The 24,418-nt window shown below is 40.2% G+C and overlaps 1 protein-coding gene across 3 annotated transcripts in view; it reads left to right on the top strand.

The window, feature by feature from the left end:
• The first annotated feature begins 3,809 nt into the window (after nt 1-3,809).
• The window catches only part of si:ch211-209a2.2 (L-asparaginase), a 35,029-nt gene continuing 14,420 nt past the window's right edge, over nt 3,810-24,418 (top strand). Inside the window, exons 1-4 of one of the 3 annotated variants that reach the window (XM_051931338.1) lie at nt 3,815-4,096; nt 11,224-11,319; nt 17,986-18,149; nt 22,426-22,506. In XM_051931338.1, coding sequence (XP_051787298.1) covers nt 3,992-4,096; nt 11,224-11,319; nt 17,986-18,149; nt 22,426-22,506 — 446 coding nt within the window. In that variant the 5' untranslated portion in view covers nt 3,815-3,991. Of the gene's footprint in view, nt 4,097-11,223; nt 11,320-17,985; nt 18,150-22,422; nt 22,507-24,418 lie in introns of all 3 variants that reach the window. The other 2 variants (XM_028808335.2, XM_051931339.1) reach the window with 2 other exon arrangements.

Genomic DNA, 24,418 nt, shown 5'->3' with positions numbered 1-24,418 from the left:
ATATGCCTCTCATCCAGTGTAGTTTTCTTTGTTGCACAGTCCTCATTCCTTAGGAGTATTAGTAGTGGGTTGGTTCCTAGTCCCCAAACCCGGAAAGTTTTTTGATTAAACTATTTTATAAACAACTAGAACATTGTAGCTTTGGATTTTGAGGCCAGTGTATAGTACTGTGCTCATGGCCACAACTTTTGTGCTGTGTCCATGAAAAGACTTTGGCCAGCAAAACTGCTAAGATATATCTTCAGTATATGCAGTCTCCCTTGGTCCAAAGAGAAGGTTGCATCCCTTTGTAATTTATGCTCTTGACATTGATGAGAAGTGTATGGGTGGTTAAGATGGTGTCCACTAATTTTATGGAGAAATTGGATTGGGCCTCTCGCTGTTGACCAGTTGGCCCTTGACAAACTGCACAGCTGCTGTGTAAGTAAAACAAAATGCCTGCTCAATGTGAATTTTATCTTTTTTTCAATGGTAATTAAGCATGCAATATTTAAGTTCCTTTCCACAGTAATAATGGCAGATAAGTTACAGGTGGTCAAAGTAATGTTTGTGGACAGCATTTGTCCGTTTTCATCCTCACAATGGGGTGACTGACACTGCAATTGAGGAACTTCAGAGTGAGCCACAGATGGAGAGGAGATGGTTGTGGTGGTTTGTTCATGAAGGTAGGATACCCTAATTTAAAAGTTAAATGAGGGGAATACAGGGTACTTGGTCTATGCAACCTGCATAAGATAAGCACATAAGAAAACAAATGATGTTCAGCTTTATTTTTCGAGCATTGTCCCTGATAAAGCATTAATGTGACTTTTTTTGCACTTCATTTTATTTCCAGAAAGCACTTGTAGTTGCTATGAATTTTTCAAGGTGAGGCATCCAAAGATTTGACAAATTAATACAATTAGAGTGCAATACTTGACATGATCACAATATTATATAAAGCTGTAGGGAATAATTTCCACATAGTACAGAAACACAAATATAAAACAATCTGATGGTGCATAACTGCACTTGTGCCCAGCAATATGCAGCAAGTCTTTTCAAATTGAGCATAATTTAGGTTGGGTGAAGAACCAGAAAGAAACATTGCAAAAGGAAATATTTTTTACTGCATAGTGGTCCATCATTTTAGTGACAAGTTATGTTTCTGTGATTGTATGTGAAAGACCTGGTCACCTAGGCCAGTGTGGTCTCGAGTGTATTTCGTACATGTTTGCTGATGACTTCAGGTCAGAGAGTGCAGTTTCAAGCCTACAGGCCTCCCTCAATGTAGAGCAGCTGTGGAGAGAGCTGAAGATGGCAGTTTACAGATGAAGCTTGAGAGGATCTGCCAGGAATGAATGGGATAAACTACCCAAATCCAGGTGTGCAAAGCTTGTAGAGACTTGCCAAGGAAGACTCAAAGCTGCAATAGCAATCAAGGGGGTTTCCACAAAGTATTGTGTTAAGGTTATAAATACATGAACAAAAGATTTGTTTTTGATTTTTAATAATTTGCAAACCTTTTGGAGGGTATATTTCACTGTTATTATGGGTTATTTGTTGTAGCTTGATGGGCAAAATGGCAAATTTATCCATTTAAAATAAAATCAGTTAAAATATGCATAATATGAAGGGTGCTGAATAATTCTGAATCCACTGTGCATAGCACAAATACTTGGCAAGGCCTTACAAAAGAATACAGCATGATGCTAAAACTACTGAACACAACAGAATTGCAAAATCACCGTGATATAATAAAAAAACAAAAAATAGAGAAATGAGGCAAAAAATGCAGGTAATTTATATAAAAGCAGGCTCTCTGTAACACGGTGAACGAGTCATGACACTTGCTCCTAGCTGATGCTGCTCCTTTATCGTGTCAGGCTCTTTGTATTGCATGCTGGGTCAGAGTTACTTCTGCCTCTCGCAGACTGTGGATTGTGTGTTAACTGGCCATTTTCAGGAACACAAACTCCATGGTTAATAATGGCTGTCTAAAAAGTATAAGAAATACCACGTATGGAAACTACAAAATCTTTTAAAATATTAAAAAAAGATAAAATAGGTGTATATCAATAAAAGAATTTCAGAGGAAAGCAACAGAGAGCTATGGAAGCCAGCACTTTATTTTCTAAGTACATTGCAGGCTCCCCCCCCCCCCCCCCCCCCCCCCCCCCCCCCCCCCCCCTCCCCATTGTTAAAAGTCTGAGGAACCTTAGAAATGTGTTGGTTGGCCCTTAGCCTGTGCCAGTCTTACTGTGAGTGCACAGGTGGGTTTGTGGCTTTTCTTGAAAGTAAAATAACACATTGCACAGTTATAAATTACAATGGCTGGTCTCTTCCAGCTTATCAGTGTTGTCATTTGTAATCAGAATATGGATTTGTTTGATGGATGTCTTGCTGCTTTTGCTTTTATTTTTTAAATGAGTGCATAACATGGATAAACATGTAAAGAATCATTTCTTACCAGTGCTTAATGGGTGATAAAGGAGGGTGGTGATGTGTTGCATGTTGATAAGTAGAATTTCACTGTACTCTGCACATTGTGAGAATTCTGACCTTATTAACCTAAAAATGTGTAATGTGTATGTAATGTACTGTATTTTTTTGCTCCTTGCCAGACACTTTACTTTTTTAAAGCCAATGGGACGGGTTGTTCATTCACCGAGAAGCCATTGTCAAACTGTGGCTGCAGCCATTGTTGTTGAAGTTGTTGAAAGTAAATTAGGAAAATTTCAAAACCTATTGTAGTTAGACAGCTGGGCCGTGTTAAGCCTTCAACAATCCTTCAGTCAGCTCCTAAGGATTCATCCTAATATTCACTTCCTGGACTGCCTTTTTCCATGATGGGAACCCAGAGACATTCTGGAAACACTGTTATGACATGGCTAGTGCCAAGTGGATCTCCCCAGCAGTTTTGTTTGGTAACTTTTATAGAATTTTAATCAATACATGGTAATTTGTAAAATTTAATACAAACATATACTTAAATAAAGTTGTATCAATGGATTATTAAAAGCATAAGGGTGACTTAAGGGTTAACTAAACATGGAGGGCTGCCTCATCTTAAGAATGAAGTAAAAGAGTAATAAACACCCCCTTAAAAAGTGAGAACAAACTAGTGAGAAAGTCCAATTACCCCCATTATGAAGCGGGGATAAGATCGGTGGGAAAACCAGTAGGACACCCCTATTAACGATGCGATGTTCAGAATAATGGAAGAATCGACATGTACTGTATATGAAGTCACTGGTGGCTGTGGTTGATTGGCTAAGATGATATAATTCTGCATGATGTATTAGATAAGGTAATGTCAGTCAGTCATTGTCCAACCCGCTATATCCTAATACAGGGTCACGGGGGGTCTGCTGGAGCCAATCCCAGCCAGCACAGGGTGCCAGGCAGGAAGGCAGCCCACCACAGTAGATAAGGTAATGGTAATAGGAAAGTATAAAAGCATATGAATTGTTTCATTGATGGCTCACTCCAAGGACAGAGACATAAAGAATCGTTCTGCATTTTCATCTCGTCTCCAAAAATGATTTTTTTAAAAAGAGAGGAAAGTTTTTTCCACAACCCTTGCCCCGTGGTTTTGAAACCCCACAGTTAAGGTTTCAGCCCGGCTTCTGACTCCCAAGCAACATTTGTTAGTACTGTATATGGAAGTGCTTGTGCTAAAAGTTATAAATGTTGGAAGCCAATGTGCTCAAGTGATATATATATATGTACAGTACATATATATATAAAATTGAAAAAGTGGAGATTGGGTAATTGCAGACTTGTAACTTTGAAAATATGACTGAAGATGTTTGTTAATTGACTTTGCTGTTCCTTATTGTTTGCTTTGCCAACACTTGGCAATCATGGTAGGGTTGTTCTGCAGCTAACTTTTACTAACAGAAAGTGCATGCTATGAAATGATGGACATGCCATTTGGAGAGGGGTGACGATACAGATGTAATCCTCCTGTTTTTAATGCCACTGGTTTGTTTTGCAGCTACCCACCACCATGGGAGTCAAAGTCTCCAAGGCCCCAGAGGAAGGATACAAATTTTACGCTGCCGTTGTGTCAGCTCTTGGAATGGACAGAATAGGCTTCCCAGACAAGTATAAGGTACCTTGGGTGAGCAATTGTGAAGAACGTTGCCAGAAGGGATCCTACTCTGTTGGGCCCTTGAGCAAGGCCCTTAACCTGAGAACAGCTCCAAGGGTGCTGTACAATGGCTGACCCTGCACTCAGACCACCAAAGGTCATGCAGAAAGAAAATTTTTTCCTCGGGGATTAACAAAGTATTTAAAAAAAAAAGTGATTAGCAACAAGAACATTTGTAACTTTTTAATAGATTAGCGATTCAGCTGCCAAAGTACTTTATCCAGGCTGCCAAGGAAGTCCAGCCATGACACTTCAGATAACTTTATAATGCCACTAATGGACAGGATTGATAGATAGATAGATAGATAGATAGATAGATAGATAGATAGATAGATAGATAGATAGATAGATAGATAGATAGATAGATAGATAGATAGATACTTTATTAATCCCAAGGGGAAATTCACATACTCCAGCAGCAAAAAATATTAAATTAAAGAGTAATAAAAAATGCAGGTAAAAAACAGACAATAACTTGAATAATGTTAATGTTTACCCCCTCTGGTGGAATTGAAGAGTCGCATAGTTTGGGGGAGGAATGATCTTCTCAGTCTGTCAGTGGAGCAGGACAGTGACAGCAGTCTGTCGCTGAACCTGCTCCTCTGTCTGGAGATGACACTGTTTAATGGATGTAGTGGATTTTCCATAATTGATAGGAGCCTGCTGAGTGCCCGTTGCTCTGCTACGGATGTCAAACCGTCCAGCTCTATGCCAACAATAGAGCCTGCCTTCCTCACCAGTTTGTCCAGGCTTGACAATTCAGATTGTCATGAATTGGTGCATTTTGGTTGGGCAAAATCTTATGCCTGTGGAGGATACAAAAAGCATATTACTGTGCTCATGGTCACAACTTTTGGGCAGTATAAAAAAAAGTATACTATAAAAAGTATTCACCCCCTTGAAAGTTTTCATATTTTTTATTAAACAACATTGAATCAGAGTAGATTTAATTTGGCTTTTTTGTCACTGACAAGCAGCAATATATTCTTTAGTGAAAACAAATCTTTGCAAAGTAGTTTAAATTAATTACAAATATAAAATACTAAATAATCACATACGTTTTTCACCCCCCCCCCCCATAAAAAAACCCTTTGAAGTCAGTATTTTGTAAATGTAACTTTGGCAGCCATGACAGCCTTGAGTCTGTGTGCGCCAGTCTTTCTCCATCAGTTTTGACCATCTGGATACTGCCATTTGTTTCTGCTCTTCTTCTTTGTAAATCTGCTCAAGCTTTGTGAAGTAACATGGCGATTGATTGTGAGTGAACAGCCCTTTTAAGTCCAGCCACAAATTTTCCATTGACTTCAGCCACTCCAAGTCACTAACATTGTGGTTTTAAAACCAGTCCTGTGTAGCTTTGACTTTATGCTTAAGGAGCTGTCTTGCTGTAATGCAAATCTTCCCCCAAGGTGCAGGTGGACTACATGAGGTTTTCCTCAGACACTCCCTTGTATTTTTCTGCATTCATTGTACCTTCTACCTTTGCAAGTCTTCCATGGCCTGCTATAGAGGAGCATCCCCAGAGCATGATGCTGCCACCACCATGCTTGACCGTAGGGATGGTGTGTTTTGGATAATCTGTAATTTGTGGCATTTATTCTAACGGCCAGATCTCATCAAACCATAACCAAGATGTCTTTTGCATTTTTGTTTTTTTTTTTTGGCAGTGGCTTTCTCTTTGTCACTCTCCCCTGTAAAGCCGTGACTGGTGGAGTACCTGGACGACAGTTGTTTTATTTACAGTTTCTCCTGTTGTACACACTGTAGCTTGTACCTCCTTCAGAGTTATTACATTTCTCTTGGTGGCCTCCCTCTCTAGTCTTCATTTTACACAATCGCTCAGTGTGTGGATGGCCTGCTCTAGGCAGATTTCCATCTGTGCACACACTTTCCATTTCTTAATGATTGAGTTAACTGGATGCCAAGGGATATTCAGTGACTTGGATGTTTTCTTGTCTCAATCTCCCGACTTGTGGTTTCCAATCACCTTTTCACTGAGAAGCTGGTTGTTCTTTTGACTTCATTGTGTAGATTAGACCATCATACTGACTCCCCTCCAGCTGGACCTTATAGATAAGGTGCATTTAGACCAGGGGTGGGCAATGTCGGTCCTGGAGGGCCAGATAGGCTGTAGGTTTTTGTTCCAACCCAGTTTCTTAATGAGAAGTCAATTATTACTGATGAAGCACTTTTTGCTCAGGTTACATTTTGTTGCTTCATTTAAGTGGTCTCACTTGTTAAGGTTTCCCACCCTTAATTACTTATTTCAGTCTTAAGTAGCTGCTTCAGTGTTTTTAATGACCCCTTATTAGCAACTAGCTGTGTAAGCCCGTGCTGTAACAAGCCTGGGGTCCTAGAAACTATTAAAATCGTCAGAAAAAAAAAATGAAATGTAGAGATGTCAAGTAACAGAAAGGAGCTACTCTGGGCATCTCACTCCTAGGAGGTTTTGTTTTGGCGACGTGCTTGCATCGCTTGTGTATTAGCAATTAAGCAACTTGGTCTTTCTTCAAAGGTTTTGTTTTGCCTACATGCTCGCGTCACTTGTGTATTAGCGACGGGAGGAAAAGTAAAAGGGATACCGTTTTGCTGATGTGCTTGCCTCGCTTCTGTATTAGCAGCTAAGCGAGTGTCTCTTTCTTTGGAGGTTTCATTTTACTGACATGCCAGCCTCACTTGTGTATTAGCGGCTAAGCGAGTTACTGTTTCCTCTGAGGTGGAGCCCTTAGCCCAACTCCACCTCTCACTTCCAGGCCGGACAGACAGACAGACACAAACACTTCCACGTGTAGACATTTATATGTAAGATTAGATGCAAATGACAAAGGAGCCAGCAGTTCTCCATCTAACCGGTTTACATTTACACCTGAGTGGATTCATCATGCACTATTTGGTTTAATAAAACACTTTCGAGAAAAATGAGACAGACTGAAAATGATCCATTTTAGTCTTCAAATCATTTAGATAATATCCTTGGAAAGGAAAAAAATCTACGATATAAGAACCTAACAGTGCAGGCTAACAAGCCATAGAATTAAATACGGTCTGAGAATGGGAAAGATTGGTTTCTAATTAAACATTTGGGTTTGAATGTAAACCTGTAGCCACTGCAGCCCTCCAGGACCTACGTTGCCCACCCCTGATTTCAATGCAACCAGCTGAAACCCCATACAGGTGATCTCCAATGAACAAATCATGTGACTTCTAAAACCAGCTGGCTTCTCCAGTGATGATTTAGGTGTGTCCTATTAAAGGAGTTGAACACTTGTGTGATCAATCATTTTGTGTTTTATATCTCTCTATTATAAAAGGAAAACTTCAGATGAGACTTTCTTAGAGATAATTTCAACTTTGGTGAGAGATAATTTCAGGTCCCGCGTGACGAGTCTTTTTGCCAAGAGATTTTGACAAGTCCCGCCCTCCTCTCAAACATCACTTGTGTGAATGCTATTGTCAGACACAGTTCCTGCACACTCATCTCCAAGCGGGTTTGGAAATAAAAGACAAAGAGTAAAAGACAACGTTGTAAAGAGGTTCAAAAACGTCAGCACGATACACATGCAGAACAGGTTAGAGATTATGAAAGTACTAAAATTCGAAAGTTTAAAAAAACTGATAGTAAAGATCACATTAGCGCTAACAAACGGAAATTATTACTCAATGAAATAATGGAACAGCGAAAAGAGATCGAATATATGGACATAGGTGATATGACAGAAGTATGTAGATATTGTTCGGCTTTAAACTTTAAGTCAGAGACTTGTAGAACGTCTAATTCGTGTTGCCATCAGGGAAAAGTAGTGTTTGTTCCCAATGAAGAGGCATATCCACGAGAATTAATACATTTGTTATTTGGTGAAAGTGAAATCCACGTACACAAGCAGCAGAGACTTGAAGTGGCTGGCACGTGGCAACCGCCCAGGGGTTGGCGAGCAAAGCGCGCAGGGGGCAGAGCCCCCTAGGTTGTAATGAATTTAGATCTGTGTTCATTGTGACATTAAAGAGTCTTTTTCTGTTGATCATTAACAAGGGGCCTGAGTTGCCTTGAAACCTTGCATAGTATAATCTTTTTAGTTAGCCAATAAAAGGTGTCATTTTGTTTGACTTCTCACTGCATCCATAATGGCTAACACGGTGCAACCCCTTACTACTTCTGTTAATCAGTGTGTCTTAAAACCCAAGTTAATGTTGTATAATAAAATAAAATGTGAAAACTTGCAACAGACCAAATGTTTGTATAAGCACTGTAAATACTGTAGCACCTTTGCATTCTGACTTTTGTAAATTGTGTTTTCCAAATATTTGTCCAAAGTATTTTGCAACTTTATATTTTTGCTTGAGTAAACAAGGCCTCTCAGTAAATAAATAAGACGCTCACGCCTGGTTAAATCAGTTGGTAGCGCTGCGGCCTCATAGCTCCAGAACACTGGCTTTGAACCTCAGCCCAGACACTGCTTGTATGGAGTTTGTACATTGTCCCTGAGGCTGCATAGGTTTTTCATTTTGTAGTCTTGATACTCTCTCGGAAGGATGTGTAAGTTTGGTTAATAGGTGTCTTTAAATTGGGCCCAAATGTGTGAGGACCTGCAGGTGACTCAAATATTAATGGATAAAAATGATGATCACTGTATTGTTGTTCTGGCAGGCATGGAACCTGGTTTTGTGTGACTATATAATTCAGTTCAGCAAGCTCTAAAAATGGATGGCTGGAATTACTAATATCATTATACCTAGGATGGGCTGTGGCTCACCTTAACCATGTAGTGGGTTTAGCAAAATCGGATTATTGCTCCAGTTAGAGACTTCATTACTGTGTTTATTACTTTCTTCCTATTTTTATGAAAAAAAAAATTAACTTCAAGTTTTGAATGTAAGTCTTGAAATCTGTAGTGTATGTTGGATAGATTCTCTGTCTGTTTTTGTGTGTCCTTAATTTGAAATTTCTTATTCTTCTAAGAGCTGGAGTGAGTGAGTAGGTAGGTAGGTAGGTAGGTAGGTGGGTAGGTGGGTAGGTGGGTGGGTGGGTAGGTAGGTAGGTGGGTAGGTAGGTAGGTAGGTAGGTAGGTGGGTAGGTGGGGTAGGTGGGTAGGTGGGAGGGTGGGTAGGTAGGTAGGTGGGTAGGTAGGTAGGTAGGTAGGTAGGTAGGTAGGTAGGTAGGTAGGTAGGTAGGTAGGTAGGTAGGTAGGTACTTTATTAATCCCAAGGGGAAATTCACATACTCCAGCAGCAGCATACTGATACAAAAAAAACAATATTAAATTAAAGAGTAATAAAAATGCAGGTAAAAACAGACAATAACTTTGAATAATGTAAACGAGTTTCCATTACTTGCACACAAATCTAACATTACTATGTGTAATGCCAACTGTAGGCTGAAGTGGTGTGAAGCATGCCGCCGTTGGATTGTGGCGCAGTGAAAATGTGTTCTCTGGAGTGATCACACTTCTGGCAGTCTGATGGATGAATCAATGCCAGGAGAATGCTACCTTTTGGACTCCGTAGTGCCTAATGTAAAGTTTAGTGGGGGGGGGGGGGGGGATAAGGTCTAGAGATGTTTTTTGGAAAGCTCTTTTCTGTCCCAACATGGCTTTGTCTCTGTGCACAATGCCATAAAGATAATGTGTGATGTGGATGAACTTGAGTGGCCTGCATAAAATCTTAACCTAAACCCTCATAAATACCATTGTGAGTCAGATCTTCTCAACCAACATCAGTATCTGACCTCACCAATGCTCTTTTGGCTGATTGGGCACAAATTCCCACAGACCCACTCGAAAATATTGTAGAAAGCTTTCCCAGAAGAGTGTACATTCTTGTAGTCTCATTTTAATGCCCATGGTTTTGGAATAGGGTGTCCAACGAGCTCATACTGGAGTGATGCTCAGGTGTCCACAAACTTTTGGCCATATAGTTTTGTTGTATATATTGTAAAATGGCGCTATATAGGCGCCCAACTCGGCACAAAGAAACAGGGAGGCACACTTAAAAATAAAACAAAGATTTATTTTTCTTCATCTGTGGGTTACGCCTTCCCCGTACCCACAGACACAACACAGTCCCCATAAACACAAACAAGTCACCAAAAGCAAACACAAAGCACGCTGATCTCTTCACCACCACTCCTCCTGGTAATTGTTGTCCTCCTCTTCCCGACTCTGGCTCGTGGAGTGGTGGCTGCTGGCTCTCATTATAGTCCACCCGGAAATGCTCCAAATGCTTGATGACGGATTTCCGGCTGCACTTCCAGGTGTGGCAGAAGAACCGCCCACATGGGCACAGGAAGCAGTGAATCTCCCCCAGGTGGTGTCCACAGAGCCCAACAGGGATGGTCTCCGGTGTAACACGATTGTGGCCCCGATGCAACCCAGGGGGGCTGCCACCAAGTGTTCCGGGGGACATAATGTGCATCCCATGGCTGCTTCCCCGGATTCAGTGTCAAAGGGTCATCCCAGCCAGGCAAGGGTCCTGGCCATCAGCCACAAAATGTTTTGGTTATATAGTGTAATTTGGCTTGAGACCTCTTGGTCTTTTAAGTCATTAGGAGCTACTGTACTCTCCATTTTCATATTTAAGAAAAAATATATAGCATATACTGCTACAACAAAGTGAGGCTCATGTCATCGTTCATTTCATTTATCATCTTTCTATACTAAATACCATATTGTTGTGCTTTCTAGGTGCTGAAAAATTGTTCACATAAGAGGAAGTACACTGGAAACCAATCTAATTTTAAATAAAACTGTAAAAGAGCCTAAGAAATACTAAAATGGGGAATTCATTAGTTTAAAAAAAGAAATAAGTTCAGGGAGATCATTCCTCTATTCATCCATTTTGCTGAAGTCAGCAACTTTTGAATTCTGGGATGTGCATCCCTTGCTAGCAACAACTGACACAACCAGAATTTTAACAGGACATCAGTCTAACTTCCATACAATTTACTAGACTCACTTAACCCAGTTTTAGGGTCACTAAGGGCTAGAAGCCATTACAGCAAGGTTAGTCAAAGGTAAGAACAAGCACATGAGTTTTATGTAGGCACAGATTACATGTTTGTGTAAGCAGGAATTGTTTTTTTTTAATGTTTGCAGGAAACCAAGGTCATCCAGGCAGCCATGTTTCCCTATCTGATGTGCAGTTCAGCCAGCCAGGGAGATATTCTGAGTGTGAATGAGCACATCCGAGAGGTACGTCAGTGCTTGATATCTAGTGTTTTGTTTTTTTAGATGTATGGGAACAAATCCTCTGACAACATAATCATTTTTGTTTTGGCCAGTTCCAGGCTTGGTTTTAAGTACCTCCATTTGCTTAGATTCATAACAGAAAAATAATTTATTTCAGACCTATGGATAGGACAAGGCAGATACCACAGGTTTCTCAAAAAAAGATAATGACAGCCACCAAAGATGCTGCAATTCTTCACTAGCGAAAGACAGGGAATGGTGGACTGTACTCTGTGAGCAAAACGTCTTTTTAACATACTGGGCATGAGGTCAGAAAATTGGCTGAGCAGATCCCACACACGTTTCTTCAGGACAAACCGTAGCCATCTCCTAAAGAGTCCTCTTCGAGTTGGTGACAAACTTGTGGAATTGCTCATTGTTGACATGTTATTAGAGGGTACAGGGAGGCAGCATCCCTGATATTCAGGGCTTTTAGGTAAAAGCCATGAAATACTGTGAAGTAGTATAGAGTCACCTAGTCAGGCAGGCAGAATGACAGAAAGAAAGTAGAGTTTCAAGCAAAACAGACTGACGCACAGTAAAAGCTAACAGGCTGAAATCCAAGCCGGCTAGTAATGTCAAATTGCTTTTTTTTGGCAAAGCAAAAACATCAAATTACTACTGCTAAGTTAGTCATATCTATGCATATCTGCATTTCACTCAGGATTGCATGTCACAGAAATAAAAACACAGCAGTTCTTAGTGTGTTACTATCATTTCAAAGGGTGGGGAGACAAAGCTGTGTCTCTACACGGCATGACTTCTGAAAGGGGGCAAAGGGGGTCAGCATTAGAGACACTTTGATAAACAAACAATACTAATTTTCTTAATGTTGATCACTTTAGCTGGGAACACACCCTTTAAAAATAGCTCTGACATGATTACTGGTCTGCGGCGGCCTGGCACCCTGCCCGGAGTTTGTTTCCTGCCTTGCGCCCTGTGTTGGCTGGGATTGGCTCCAGCAGACCCCCGTGACCCTGTAGTTAGGATATAGTGGGTTGGATACTGGATGGATGGCTGGATGATTACTGGTGCGAGGAATTTCTTTAAAGGAAAGACTGCCAGTCATGTACCGTAAATCAGTGATGTCCATGTGAAGACTTTTACAAAGCAGCAGGGATATTCATTCCCTTTTTTGATGTGTTATCAAGGTAACACTTTTTGATGACAACATAGTGACTTTTAGAAATGAGACTTGAGTTTACAAAACTATTGACTACTATAGTCTTTGAGGGACAGGATGCTTATAGTAGCCATCAGTTTATTTTCTAGTCAGCAATATTTTTGTGCTTTAGGCAACGCACACCCAAAATGTCTACATTAATATTCGGAAAATGTCATCAGATCCTCTTTCACCATGGTTTATGGTCTGCTTGCTTATAATGATGACTTTCACTTCTATCTTATAATGTCACTCGGTCAGAAAGAAGTCTTTTCACCTTCGCAACTTCATAAACACGTTCACAAACGTTGGCGCTACACACATGCAGAGCAGATTATGAAAGCAGTTGTATTAGAAAGGCTCAAAAAAAAAAACGTATGCGCGATACAAATGTGGAGAAAGTTAAAGAATATGAAAGTAGGAAAATTAGAAAGTACAGTGAACCCTCGTTTATCACGGTTAATCTGTTCCAGACTCTACCGTGATAAATGAATTTTCGCGAAATAGGATTCTTTATTTATAAATCGAATATTTTCGCAGTTAGAGTGTAGAAAACCTGTTTACGACCTTCTAAATACGTTTTTTAACATTATTAGAGCCCCCTAGACATGAAATAACACCCTTTAGTCACCATTACACTCGTATTACCCAATATATTAGACAAAATAAGAGAAAATAAGACATATTAGACGTTACAAATATCATATTATTATTATTGTACTGTATATTTAATTACACATACACACAGTTCTTACACACAACCACTAACCTATGAAGGCACGAGCTCAGTAGGAGAGTCTTCAGGTGGTGCAGTATCTTCAGCAGGTGCGTCGTTGTCTTCTTCCACTGAAGGAGTACTAGGAGTAGGCAGAGGGTGTCTGGGTGTGCGGCTGAAGAACATCTTGATAGGCAGTTGCTGGCGCTGTCTTTTCATATGCGTGAGGAGGCTTTTGTAGGGTATTGCCATCTTTGATCATATCCAAGAGTTTCACCTTCTCCTGGATGGTAAGCATCTTCCTCCGGTGCTTAGTTTCATTGTAAAAGGCTTAGAAAAAGCAGCACGTTTAGCAGCCATCGTGGGGCTTAGATAAAAGTTCTCAGAAAGTGCATGCGTACTGACGTAAGCGTGTATGAGAAAAAATCGCGATAGAGTGAAGCCGCGAAAGTCGAAGCATGATATAGCGAGGGATCACTGTATAAAAAAAAGAAAGTAAAGATCGGACCAGGTTTCATTGGAAAAAAAGCAGGACAAGCGAGGTCAGAAATAAAAGACAGAGTAGAAAACAAAGTAAAACGTCATAAAGAGGTTAAAAAAAGGGGGGTTAAACACATGCAGAGCAGGTTAGAGATAATGAAAACTGGAATTCAAAAGACTAAAAAAAAATGTAGGCGTGAAACACATGCAGAGCAAGATACAGAATATGAAAGCAGGAAAAAACAAAAGTGTCAAAAAAGAAAGTACAGTAATCCCTCACCTATCGCGGGGGTTACGTTCCAGAGCCCCCCGCAATAGGTGAAAATTCGCGAAGTAGCGACCTATATTTATTTAATTATTTATACATATTTTAAGGCTTTATAAACCCTTCCCACACTCTTATAAACCTTTCTCACTCTCTTGTTAACCTTTCCCACGCTCTTATAAACACTTCCTATGCTCTTAAACACTTTCTACATTCTTAAACACCGCAGACCAACACTGCACACTGCACGCAGCGATCAGACGTCAATGTGTCTGCAGTCGCTTTGTGAAGGGGGGCAGCTGAACTCACGCTGAGCAGAAATGGACTTTGTGCTGCTTCTGCCAAAATGCCTGCTTGTCGCTCTGCGCGTTTGGAAGGAGGAGTGTGTGTGTGTGTGTGTGGGTGTGTGAGGGCTGAACGCACCTTCGCTCAAACCCCCCCTCCCCGGAGGCGCAGTACGCTCCTGCCACTTCGCATTGTCAAGGGGGTGGGGAGCTGAATGAACGCTAAGGAGAAGTGGACTTTGTGCTGGCTTTGTGCTGCTTGTCGCTCTGCGTGTCAATAATTTTAAGCCTGTACATCACCAATTTTCCTGTCTCACTGTCTTGTCTTGCGTGAAGTTAAAATGTTTTATAATAGTGAGATGTTACTCATATCCTTAGCCCGACATCCACATATCATATGTGTTAACAAAGTGTGTTTTATAAGTTTACATGTGTTTAAAGCATGTGGGATGGGTATTTTAACGCTTAAACTATAAAAATGTTTATTTATATGGTCTTTCTATATCGCGGATTTTCTCCTGTTGCTGATGAGTCTGGAACATAACTTCCGCGATAGGCGGGCAATCACTTGTATTTAAAAACCCCCGAAGTCGTGAATCCGCGAAAAGTGAACCGCGAAATAGCGAGGGATTACTGTACACATCGCATTAGCGCAAAAAAAGAGAAATTATTACTCGGAGAAATAACGAAAAGGCAAATAGAGATCGAATATATGAACATAGGTGATATGTCAGAAGTATGTAAATTTTGTAAGGCTTTGAGGTTTAAGTCAGAGAATTTCAAACACGGGGTTTACCTCCCATGCATTTATTGGTTACTTTGCAAAAAAAATTATTAACTGCGGATGATGTAGATCGCTTTGTCTGTGCTGAAATTCAAAACAGAAAAACCTATCCTGAATTATGGTACAAAGTCATTAAACACATGTCTCACGGACCTCATTTAAAAGGTTCAGCATATTGGGACTCGAAAGATTCCAAATATTGTTGTTACAGAAGTTCTGAAATAAAAGTGAAACTAATGAAATAGCAACAATTCAAAGAAAAAAAAAATGTGTATCTGGAAAACCAAACACGGGGGTTGGCGAGCGAAGCGAGTAGGGGGCAAAGCCCCCTAGTATATAATAAAAACATAAGGGGAAAATGAAAAAGGAAGCACATTTTAATGTCCTGATGAGAAATAAAAAGAAAGTTAGTTGGCTGTGATCCATTTGTTGTGATGCTCATGAGGTCAAATTGCGGCATATTTCAAATGGGAGCTCCATACTTCACTTAAGGAGGTCCAACAATGAATGTCATCTTCTGGTTTTGCAGCTGGTTATAGGCTAGTCTTGTCATGTCAATCATCCTCAAGTGGCTTCTGTTCCATTTTAGAAATAATGGAAAAGCCATTCATTCTAATGCATCATTTTTTTTCTTCCCCCTGAAACAACCTGGACTATTACCCATGAGACACACCTCATGCTCATGTATTTGTCTATATATATTGTCACTTATGCACATCCAATGACCTTCTCACAGGCATGGTCGAGGTATGTAATAACCCAAGTCAAGAATTTGGCGCCCTAAAATTTCTTGGAGTCTCAGAGCTGTCATTCCTGGACCCATCTAAGACACGTTGAAATCTCAATAATCAATGTAGACCTTGGTGAAGTCAACGTTAACATTTACAGTGCACCATCTATAATGCAGTTAGAAAAAAATATGCAATTCATTTTTCATTCCAATACACAGTGTATCACCAACATTAGCACTGCTTTGCTGAATCCCATATCAAATGGGTTAAATTATATACATGCATACTTCTTTCCCACATTCACACTCTACTACTGTGGACTAGAAAATAAAGGTATTTTATGTGTTATATGTTGTTTTATGATATATACAGTAACAGATAAAGTTTATTTCTTAAAATACTAGGGGGCTTCTACGCACCAGCCAGTTTGCATCCCTGCCACTCGCGTATGTGGATTTCACTTTCACCAAACAACAAATCTTTTAATTCTTGCAGATAAGCCTCTTCATTGGGAAGAAACACTACTTTTCCCTGATGGCAATACGAATTAGATGATCTACAAGTCTCCGACTTAAAGTTTAAATCCGAACAATATAGTCGATCTCTTTTCGCTGTTACGTTATTTCACCGAGTAATAATTTCTGTTTGTTTGTGCTAATGCAATCTTTGCTATCATTTTTTTGAGACTTTCGAATTTTAGTACTTTCATTATTTCTAACCTGCTCTGTATGTGTATCGTGGCAATGTTTTTGAATTCTTTATGATGTTCTACTTTGTCATCTACTCTTTGTCTTTTATTTCCGGCCCTGGGCGTTGTTAAATCTCTTAGCACAAAGTCTCGTCTCGCGGGATGTGAAAGTATCTCTCTGAAAAGTCACGTCTTGTCCCAGGCTAAAAAGTCTCATCTCGTCCCAGGATTTTTTTTATTATACTAGGGAAATTGTTAACTAATTTTTACCATAAGTAAAGTAAGTTATTTAATTGATTTTACTGTATAACAAAAAAATTATAATTAGTAGTTAGTTTCATTGTTATTGTTAGTAAAGATCGTATTAGCACAAACAAACGGAAAAAATTACTTGGTGAAATAGCGAAACAGCAAAAAGAGATCACATAGTGTTTGAGGATGTCTGGGGGACAAGAGAGACAAGGCAGTGAGACAAAAGGACAGGTGCTGTACAGGCTTTTAAATGTTCGAAGCGTCGCACGAAATGCAGATCATGCAGCATGGCAGCAGCAGCAAGCCAGCAGCTAATCGAGCAAAGAGGAGGTAAAAAAAACAACTGTTATTTGTTTCCCATTGTATCATCGTTTAAGAGGGGTTTCGGGGAAGTGGCCACATCTCCTTGGGGTGTGTTCAGCCCCCCTCTTCACAACAGCATGTAGCGCTGGGTTTGGGGTCCAGGAGTTGGTGAGCGAAGCAAGCAGGGGGCGAAGCCCTCTAGTTTGTAATTAATTTAGACCACTTTGTAGAAATTTGTTTTCTCTTTGACATTAAAGAGTCTCTTTCTGCTGATCACTGTCAAAAGGGCCAAATTACATCCAGTATGATTTAATGTTGTATAACAAGAAAAGTGAAAGCTTTCAAGGAAGGAGGTTAATACTTTTTACATGCACGCCATACTATCTGGAGCTACCTACAGCATACTAGATGATGTGTCATTTCAGGAAATTGCTAGAGAGGTCATGAGAATGTGATTTAATGGAGTCCTTGAGACTGATATTGCAGTTTCCTCTTCCTCTTCCAAACAATGTTAATGCCACTAGATAATAAACTATGGGAGTAGCACTGGACCCTTGGGGACGGCAGTGGAGGGGGAGGATTTGGGAGTGTGGTATAATTTTTGCACACTAAACAAAGAAACTGTCCACAATGGGATGTTATCATCATGGGGATTTAATTGCACTCTTATCTTGTGACATGCTGTAGGTAACTATCCGAGATAAGAATCTTGTTAGAATGCAATAAAAGGTTAGTCATTAGTGATAAGTCACTATGCCAAAACATTCTGTCATGGGAGCACCATTAGAGGAACTGCTGTATGCGTTCTAAGCTATATCATATTATGGTCTGTAATAAAACTATGTCTCATATTGGTTGACAGCACAGCATATTGTGGTTAGAAGATTAATCTTTTGTTTTATATTTTTGCTGAAATCAACCCCAGTTTTCTTCAACTGATGACCACTAATGTTCTCTATGTTGAAGGGTGCAGATGTCATGACAAAAGACAGCGATGGTCGGACACCCCTTCACTTGGCTGTAGCATCAAACAAAATGGAAATGGTCAAATTCCTGCTGAGTAAACGAGCCAATATTCATTCCAAGGACAATTTTGGCGACACACCATTGAGGGACGCAATTCGTTGCCAGTAAGTTTTTGTTCACGTCACAAATTTGAATTCAAGGGATTTCAGAAAAGCTGCCTGTTATCACTGGAGCTCAATTCTGGGCATGCCAGGGGTTATGTCAGTCCCTCCATTTCCAGTACCACTCTTAGGATGGTGTTTCAGGCATTGCTACAGTCACTACGCAGAAGCTTTAACTGAGAGAACAGGATGAATGAAAGAGTGAAATAGTTGAAGTTTATATCGTTGTTATTGTCACATGTACAGAGTACTGTGGTAAATGGAGGCGGATTGAAGGATACGAGCAGTCTTTATTTTTGTGCCACAGAATGCTAGAGAGTCCTACTCACAAAATGGTTTGGATTACTTTACATAACAATTTTTGTTCTTAGAAGGGCATTAATTATACTAAAAGAGACATGATCAAAATCCTATTGATATTATCTCTATACAGTGGAACCTCAGGTCACGACCATAATTCGTTCCAAAACTCTGGTCGCAACCCAATTTGGTCGTGACCCGAAGTAATTTCCCCCATAGGATTGTATGTAAATACAATTAATCCGTTCTGGACTGTATGAACTGTATGTAAATATATATTTTTTTAAGATGTTTAAGCACAAAAATAATTATACCATAGAATGCACTGTGTAACAGTAAACTAAAAGTAAAAACATTGAATAACACTGAGAAAACCTTGAACAGAGAAATCTAACATTGCAAGAGTTCATGTTACAGCCTTACAAACTGCTCGCTGTAAACACTTTTTTTTAATGAGTTTTAAGCACAGGGAAAAAATGAACATTTGAAAAATTTAATTTATACAAAAACCAATCATAAACAACCAAGAAAACTAACCTTGCATGAGTCGAGTTCTGGCATGAAGGAAGTGAGGAGGAACTGGGTGGAAAGGAGATTACAGTTTTGAGGTAAAGTCTGTGACGATGCGGGTTCGCTGCATGCTCCCATCTCACTTCCGGGAGCCCTTAAACCCGTCACCGTCGGTAATGTTACCGATGAGCACGACAGTGAGGCACTACAATAGAGCAAGGGGATGGTGCAAAAAGTCCAAATTAAATAAAGTGCAGTGCTTTCAGAATCCTTCAATAAATAAATAATCCCATAAAAACAGAAGTGAAGTAGAGGTTAAAATCCAATAGAAAAAAGTCTTCATTAAATAAAATGAGGTTAAAACAATGCTGAAAGCAGTCTCTTTAAAAACAAGCCCGGTGCATTCTTTAACTGGTGACACCCCTGCTTCTCCCTATCCAGGCTTCGCAACAGGGGAGCCACTCTACCTGCAGCTGTCCTTCCTTCTTCCTTCTGGTCTGGAGGCCTCCCAATCCCTGGCTTTGGTCGTGCACTCTCCAGACTGAGGCTTGGCTTCCATGGCGACCAGGACGCCCACGTCAGGGAATTCACCGCCCAAGCCTCATGATTCCCGCTGCCTTCTTGGCCTTACGCGGCCAGCCATTCTTCTTCTGGTCACTCCGGCTCCTTGATCACTTAGCTGGAGCGACCACTTCCTTCTGCCCCACCGAGTGTCGGCCAAACACCCCTGCTTGGGCTCACTGTCCAGCTGCCTGCCTGTGAGCACGCACTTGCTCGCTTGCTTGCTCACACCGGTTCTTTCCACAATGCTTCCTGCTTACTTCCTCACTCTGCAACCTCCGTCTTTCTTTTCTTTTTCCTCCCTTTAGCCGCTTCGTGCTTCTATTTATGAAGAGGACGTGGCAGCTGGACCTTATGGATGTGGACGGTTTCCCACTTGTGCACTTAGGTGAGAAACGCCCACACCATGAATTCCCCAGGAACTGCTTCAGCCACTCAACTGCCATGTCCCCTCGCTAAGCTGCAAGCATGGCGATTATTTATTTAAAACTGGCCTCTTGACGTGAGCTGTGGACCCGCTATACCACAAAGTCCCTCTGCGCGATGCACGTCTGACCGAGAACAATGTACTGTACAGGGAGAGACTGAACACGTGCGTAAATCACCGGCGAGTACGAACCGGAAGGGAAACTGGCTTGTTCGTCACTCGAGTGTGTGGTGGTGAACAGATGCAAAAGTTTGGCGAACTTTTTGGCCGTAACCCAATTTGTACGTGTTCCAAGATGTTTGTGACCCGAGGTTCCACTGTATATATAAAATCCAACATCTGTCTGTCTGTCTGTCCGCTTTTCATGAGAGAACTACTTAACAGATTTAGATTGGGATTTTTTCTATAATTTGCGTGAAAATTCTGGATGATTTTGCGACTTCTCTCATCATGCATAGTATGCTTGCAGGAGCAATTTATTCACGCTAATCCAAGACAGAGGCTGCGGGCTGAGGGGAGGGGGAAGTGTGACTTCAGGAGTGGGGAGTCAGGCAAGGCCCCATCACTTACGTGCCAGCCTCCGTTCAAAGCGTTGTAGCTCGGGCCACATGTTGGAGTGTATCTGCTTAGTGATACGTGTTTTGTTTATTAATTTTTAACGTTTGTCCTGTTTCACTGCTACGCGGGCGGAGCCGCAGGGGATGGCTAGTTTATAATAAGAATGTATATAATGTATTTTGTTTTACACAAAAACGGAGCTAAGGAATAATCTACAAACACTCTGCACATTCATCAGTTCTGTATACCTGCATTGTCAAAGGATCTGGTACCTTTGATCAATATGACAGGAGCCAACTATGGATGGGATGCCAGACCATGACAGGGAATGATAGACAGATATATAACATTTTATTTGTCCCAAGGATGAAATTTAGCTTTTTACATTAGCTCAATAAATGAATGAATATTATAACAAACCACTCCTTGAAGTACATACCAGATTTACTAAAAAGAAAGAAAACTTCTGACTTCACTAAAGACAAAAATTACAGTCACAATAAAACTTCATAAAGGTATATTGCTATTAGTATAGAGGCAGTCTTCAACTTAAGACCTATGCATCTTACGACCATTCAATTTACAACTACTACTGTGTCTCACAGGCAAATGTCAGCTTTTGCCACACCAGTTCCATATGCGACTCATTCATCTCAATCTCAGTTTATTACCTTCAGCAGTTTCTACTACATTCAATTACATTTGTCTTATAATTACAGGAAAAAAGGCAATTGACCTCAACACACACATAAAGGTGATCACATAGTATGTGGGAGGAAAGAAAGCGAATGCGATTGCATGTGACTTTAAGTTATCCCATTATAACCAGTATTAACCATGTGCACTGTACTAGCACACTCTGGCTTTGAATCTGGTTAACCTCCAAAGTTTCTGTGTTGTGACTCACGATGTGCTGCTTTATGCGAACTTCCACGATTGGGCAATGAAACCACACTGAACTCCTTTATGTGTTAACGTTTGTTGTTAAAAGGTTGAAATGTTAATACAGAAAGCATTTGAGTGCTCAAAACTGCCAGTACAATTCCTGCTCTCACAATTAACACAATGAACACTGCGAAAAGCTCACAATGATGATGTAACATAACACGGACAATGAAAGGATCTGTGAATCTGTTAAAGGTTCAGCACCCATATGAGCAACAGTAATAATGAAACAAAAAAATAAAATAAAAAATAATTTTAAAAAAAGATAGGAAATCTACACAATGTGCTAAGGATAATGATAAAAGAGGATATGAAACAAACAATATGACTTATGGAACTTACTATACATATGGTCAGGTTTGAATACATTTCCCAGTCTGTATTACGTCCAGATTGATTTACAACTGGTCCTTCAGAACTGAATGTGGTCGTAAGCCGACAACTACCTATATACACAGTAAGAGCCCCAGTAGCGTTTCTTGATACACTTCTGTTAAATAATTCATTGGTTGAAAGTATTTAGAGGGAGGATGTGCAGCATTGTTCAAAATGGCCATCATCTTAGTCTTCCTTCTCTCCTCTGCTACTATCTTCAGTGAGTCGAGAGTGAGTCCCATACTGTAAGCCTGCCTTCCTAATTAGCATATTGATTCAATGTGCCTCTCTTGATGTGATATTACCAGTCCATCACACCATAGCAAAGAAGATCACAGTGACTAGCATAGAGTTATTAAAACACAGGGGATGTCACTACCCAATGGTTCCACTGATACAAAAGAATGAAGCAGTGGCGGTGGGGTAAGTCCACAACTTTCACTGAATTCAGCTAGTTTGTGGGGTCACTAGTAATAACTGACGATCTGTCATCAAAGCAGAACCTTAAATATGAACCCTTTACTTGACCAATTATATTAACATTTCAGCAGGATGATGGCTACCCTGACTTTTTATTTATATGCTTTTGTTCCTCTAAAGAAGTCTAGAAATGGTGGAGTTTCTGGTCTGCGAAGGAGCCTGCCTAACCGTTCAGAGTGAGGAACTGGGAAGAGAGCTATGTTGGTGAGTCTGCAGTTCTCATAAAGTCATCCGTCTAATTTTGACACCTTCTCCCTCCTTTCTCTTACAATGGGGGGTCCTTTTAAGTCTGGACTGGAGACTGCACAGTGTGAGAGGAGAGTAGAATAGAAATATTCATACTCAACCAAACTGATGGTGACTTTTTCACATTTTAGTGTGTTCAGATTTTTTTCCGGTATTGATTAGATAATATTCAAAAGAAAAGCGACAGTTCTACACAGCATTATAAATGTAGCGTGTGACATATAGTTGCCATGTTTCTTTCCAAAGTCTTTTGATATCCATGTTTGTTATAACAATCAAATGATAAATTTGATTTTCAGAAATAAAGATGGAAAGCCTATCAGGGATTGAAGTCTTGTTAATGCTTGATGACTAAAGGTTATACTGAATGCATAGTCCTATGTTTAATATTTCTCTTGGGACCATGGACTTGCTGTTCACCAGTTTTTGGTGGAACTGTTCAATTCTGGAGCATTTACTGAAGTTTGGGTTTGGTGGGGCATTGTCACTGTTGCTGCTCAGAGTGTCCTTCTGGCCACTTGGAGTTGCATGTAGTGAGTCCCTTCTGGCTACTGGATGACTGGATTGATTGCAGCTTTGATGTTGGGTTAATGTAGAGGGACATTTCTAACCCTGCAGTGGGCTGGCACCCTGCTGTTCCTGCCTTGAGGCCTGTGTTGGCTGGGACTGGCTCCAGCAGACCCCCGTGTCCCTGTATTAGGATATAGCAGGTTGGATGATGATGATGATGATGATGACATTTCTAACCTCACACATTGAAGGTAACAGAGATGGAAATGTATGCTTTAAACTTTCTTTATAATGATCAGTACTTGGAGAGTGAAGTTAGCAGAAGGCTGTGCCAGTGTGCCTCTACAAAAGGAAAATAATCAGATGTGGCCTGCACGTGACTTTCTCTGTATTTTCAACATGGGTACAGTACTATAAAGTCAGAATTTGCTAAATTAGTTGCAGTGTGCAATACCACTTTTCATGTTTTATTTAGGATGTGAAATTTGCATCAATTCCTTCATTCACAGTTGATTTAATTTGAGAGGAGAAAGACTCCTGTCATGTAGCTGGGGTGGTATTGGGGCTACCATCTCCATCTTATAAGCTGAAGCTTCCATGTCCAAAAGTAAAACATTTGTTTTAAACAAATTTACACTGTGGCAATTTAATAAAAGCATACAGTCTAATCAATGTTTGCTTATAGTTAGATTTTACATGCTGTAACTATTCCATCTGAAAATTTAGCTAAAGCTTAAACTATATATTGAGCTCAAAATTTGTTCCGAAATGCCAGATTTTGTGAACTTCCCAGCAGCTGTCTGGCTGTTGTTTTTCTCGGCTTTAAAAATTTGGAACTTTAAAATCTTGATGCTGAATATTTATAATTTACGCAAAACCTAATCAGACCATAAGACTAACACATGTGATTTGTCTTCAAAATTTCATAAGAATCAGTCCTACAATGTCCACAAATTCTTTACCACAGACACAGAAACACACACATCCTTCCAAAATTGCTCAAAACATGTTCTTGGGGTATCAAAACATGTATTTTCATTTAAACAATACTTTCTCTGTATTTGAAATATGGGAAACGTTTTCTAAAGTGGAGGTTATGCACACCACCTATATGTCTATAACTTTAGTTTGCTTTTTTTTCAGTACAGGGAGTAGTTGGAACATGATATGCATTGCTATGGACTTTAAATTAAACTTTAGTGAGTACCTTTGGAAAACAAAACCTTTAAATCAGTACATTATGAAACACACTGATTGCCCACGTCCTTACACATGCCTACCTAATAGTGAGTTAGTCACCCTTTTGTGGTCAGAACAGATTGAATTTGCTGTGGTATGATATGAACAGGGGGTTTAAAGC

Source organism: Erpetoichthys calabaricus, chromosome 8 (assembly GCF_900747795.2).
Source record: "Erpetoichthys calabaricus chromosome 8, fErpCal1.3, whole genome shotgun sequence".
NCBI lineage: Eukaryota > Metazoa > Chordata > Cladistia > Polypteriformes > Polypteridae > Erpetoichthys > Erpetoichthys calabaricus.
This window is presented reverse-complemented; position numbering and strand designations above follow the sequence as displayed.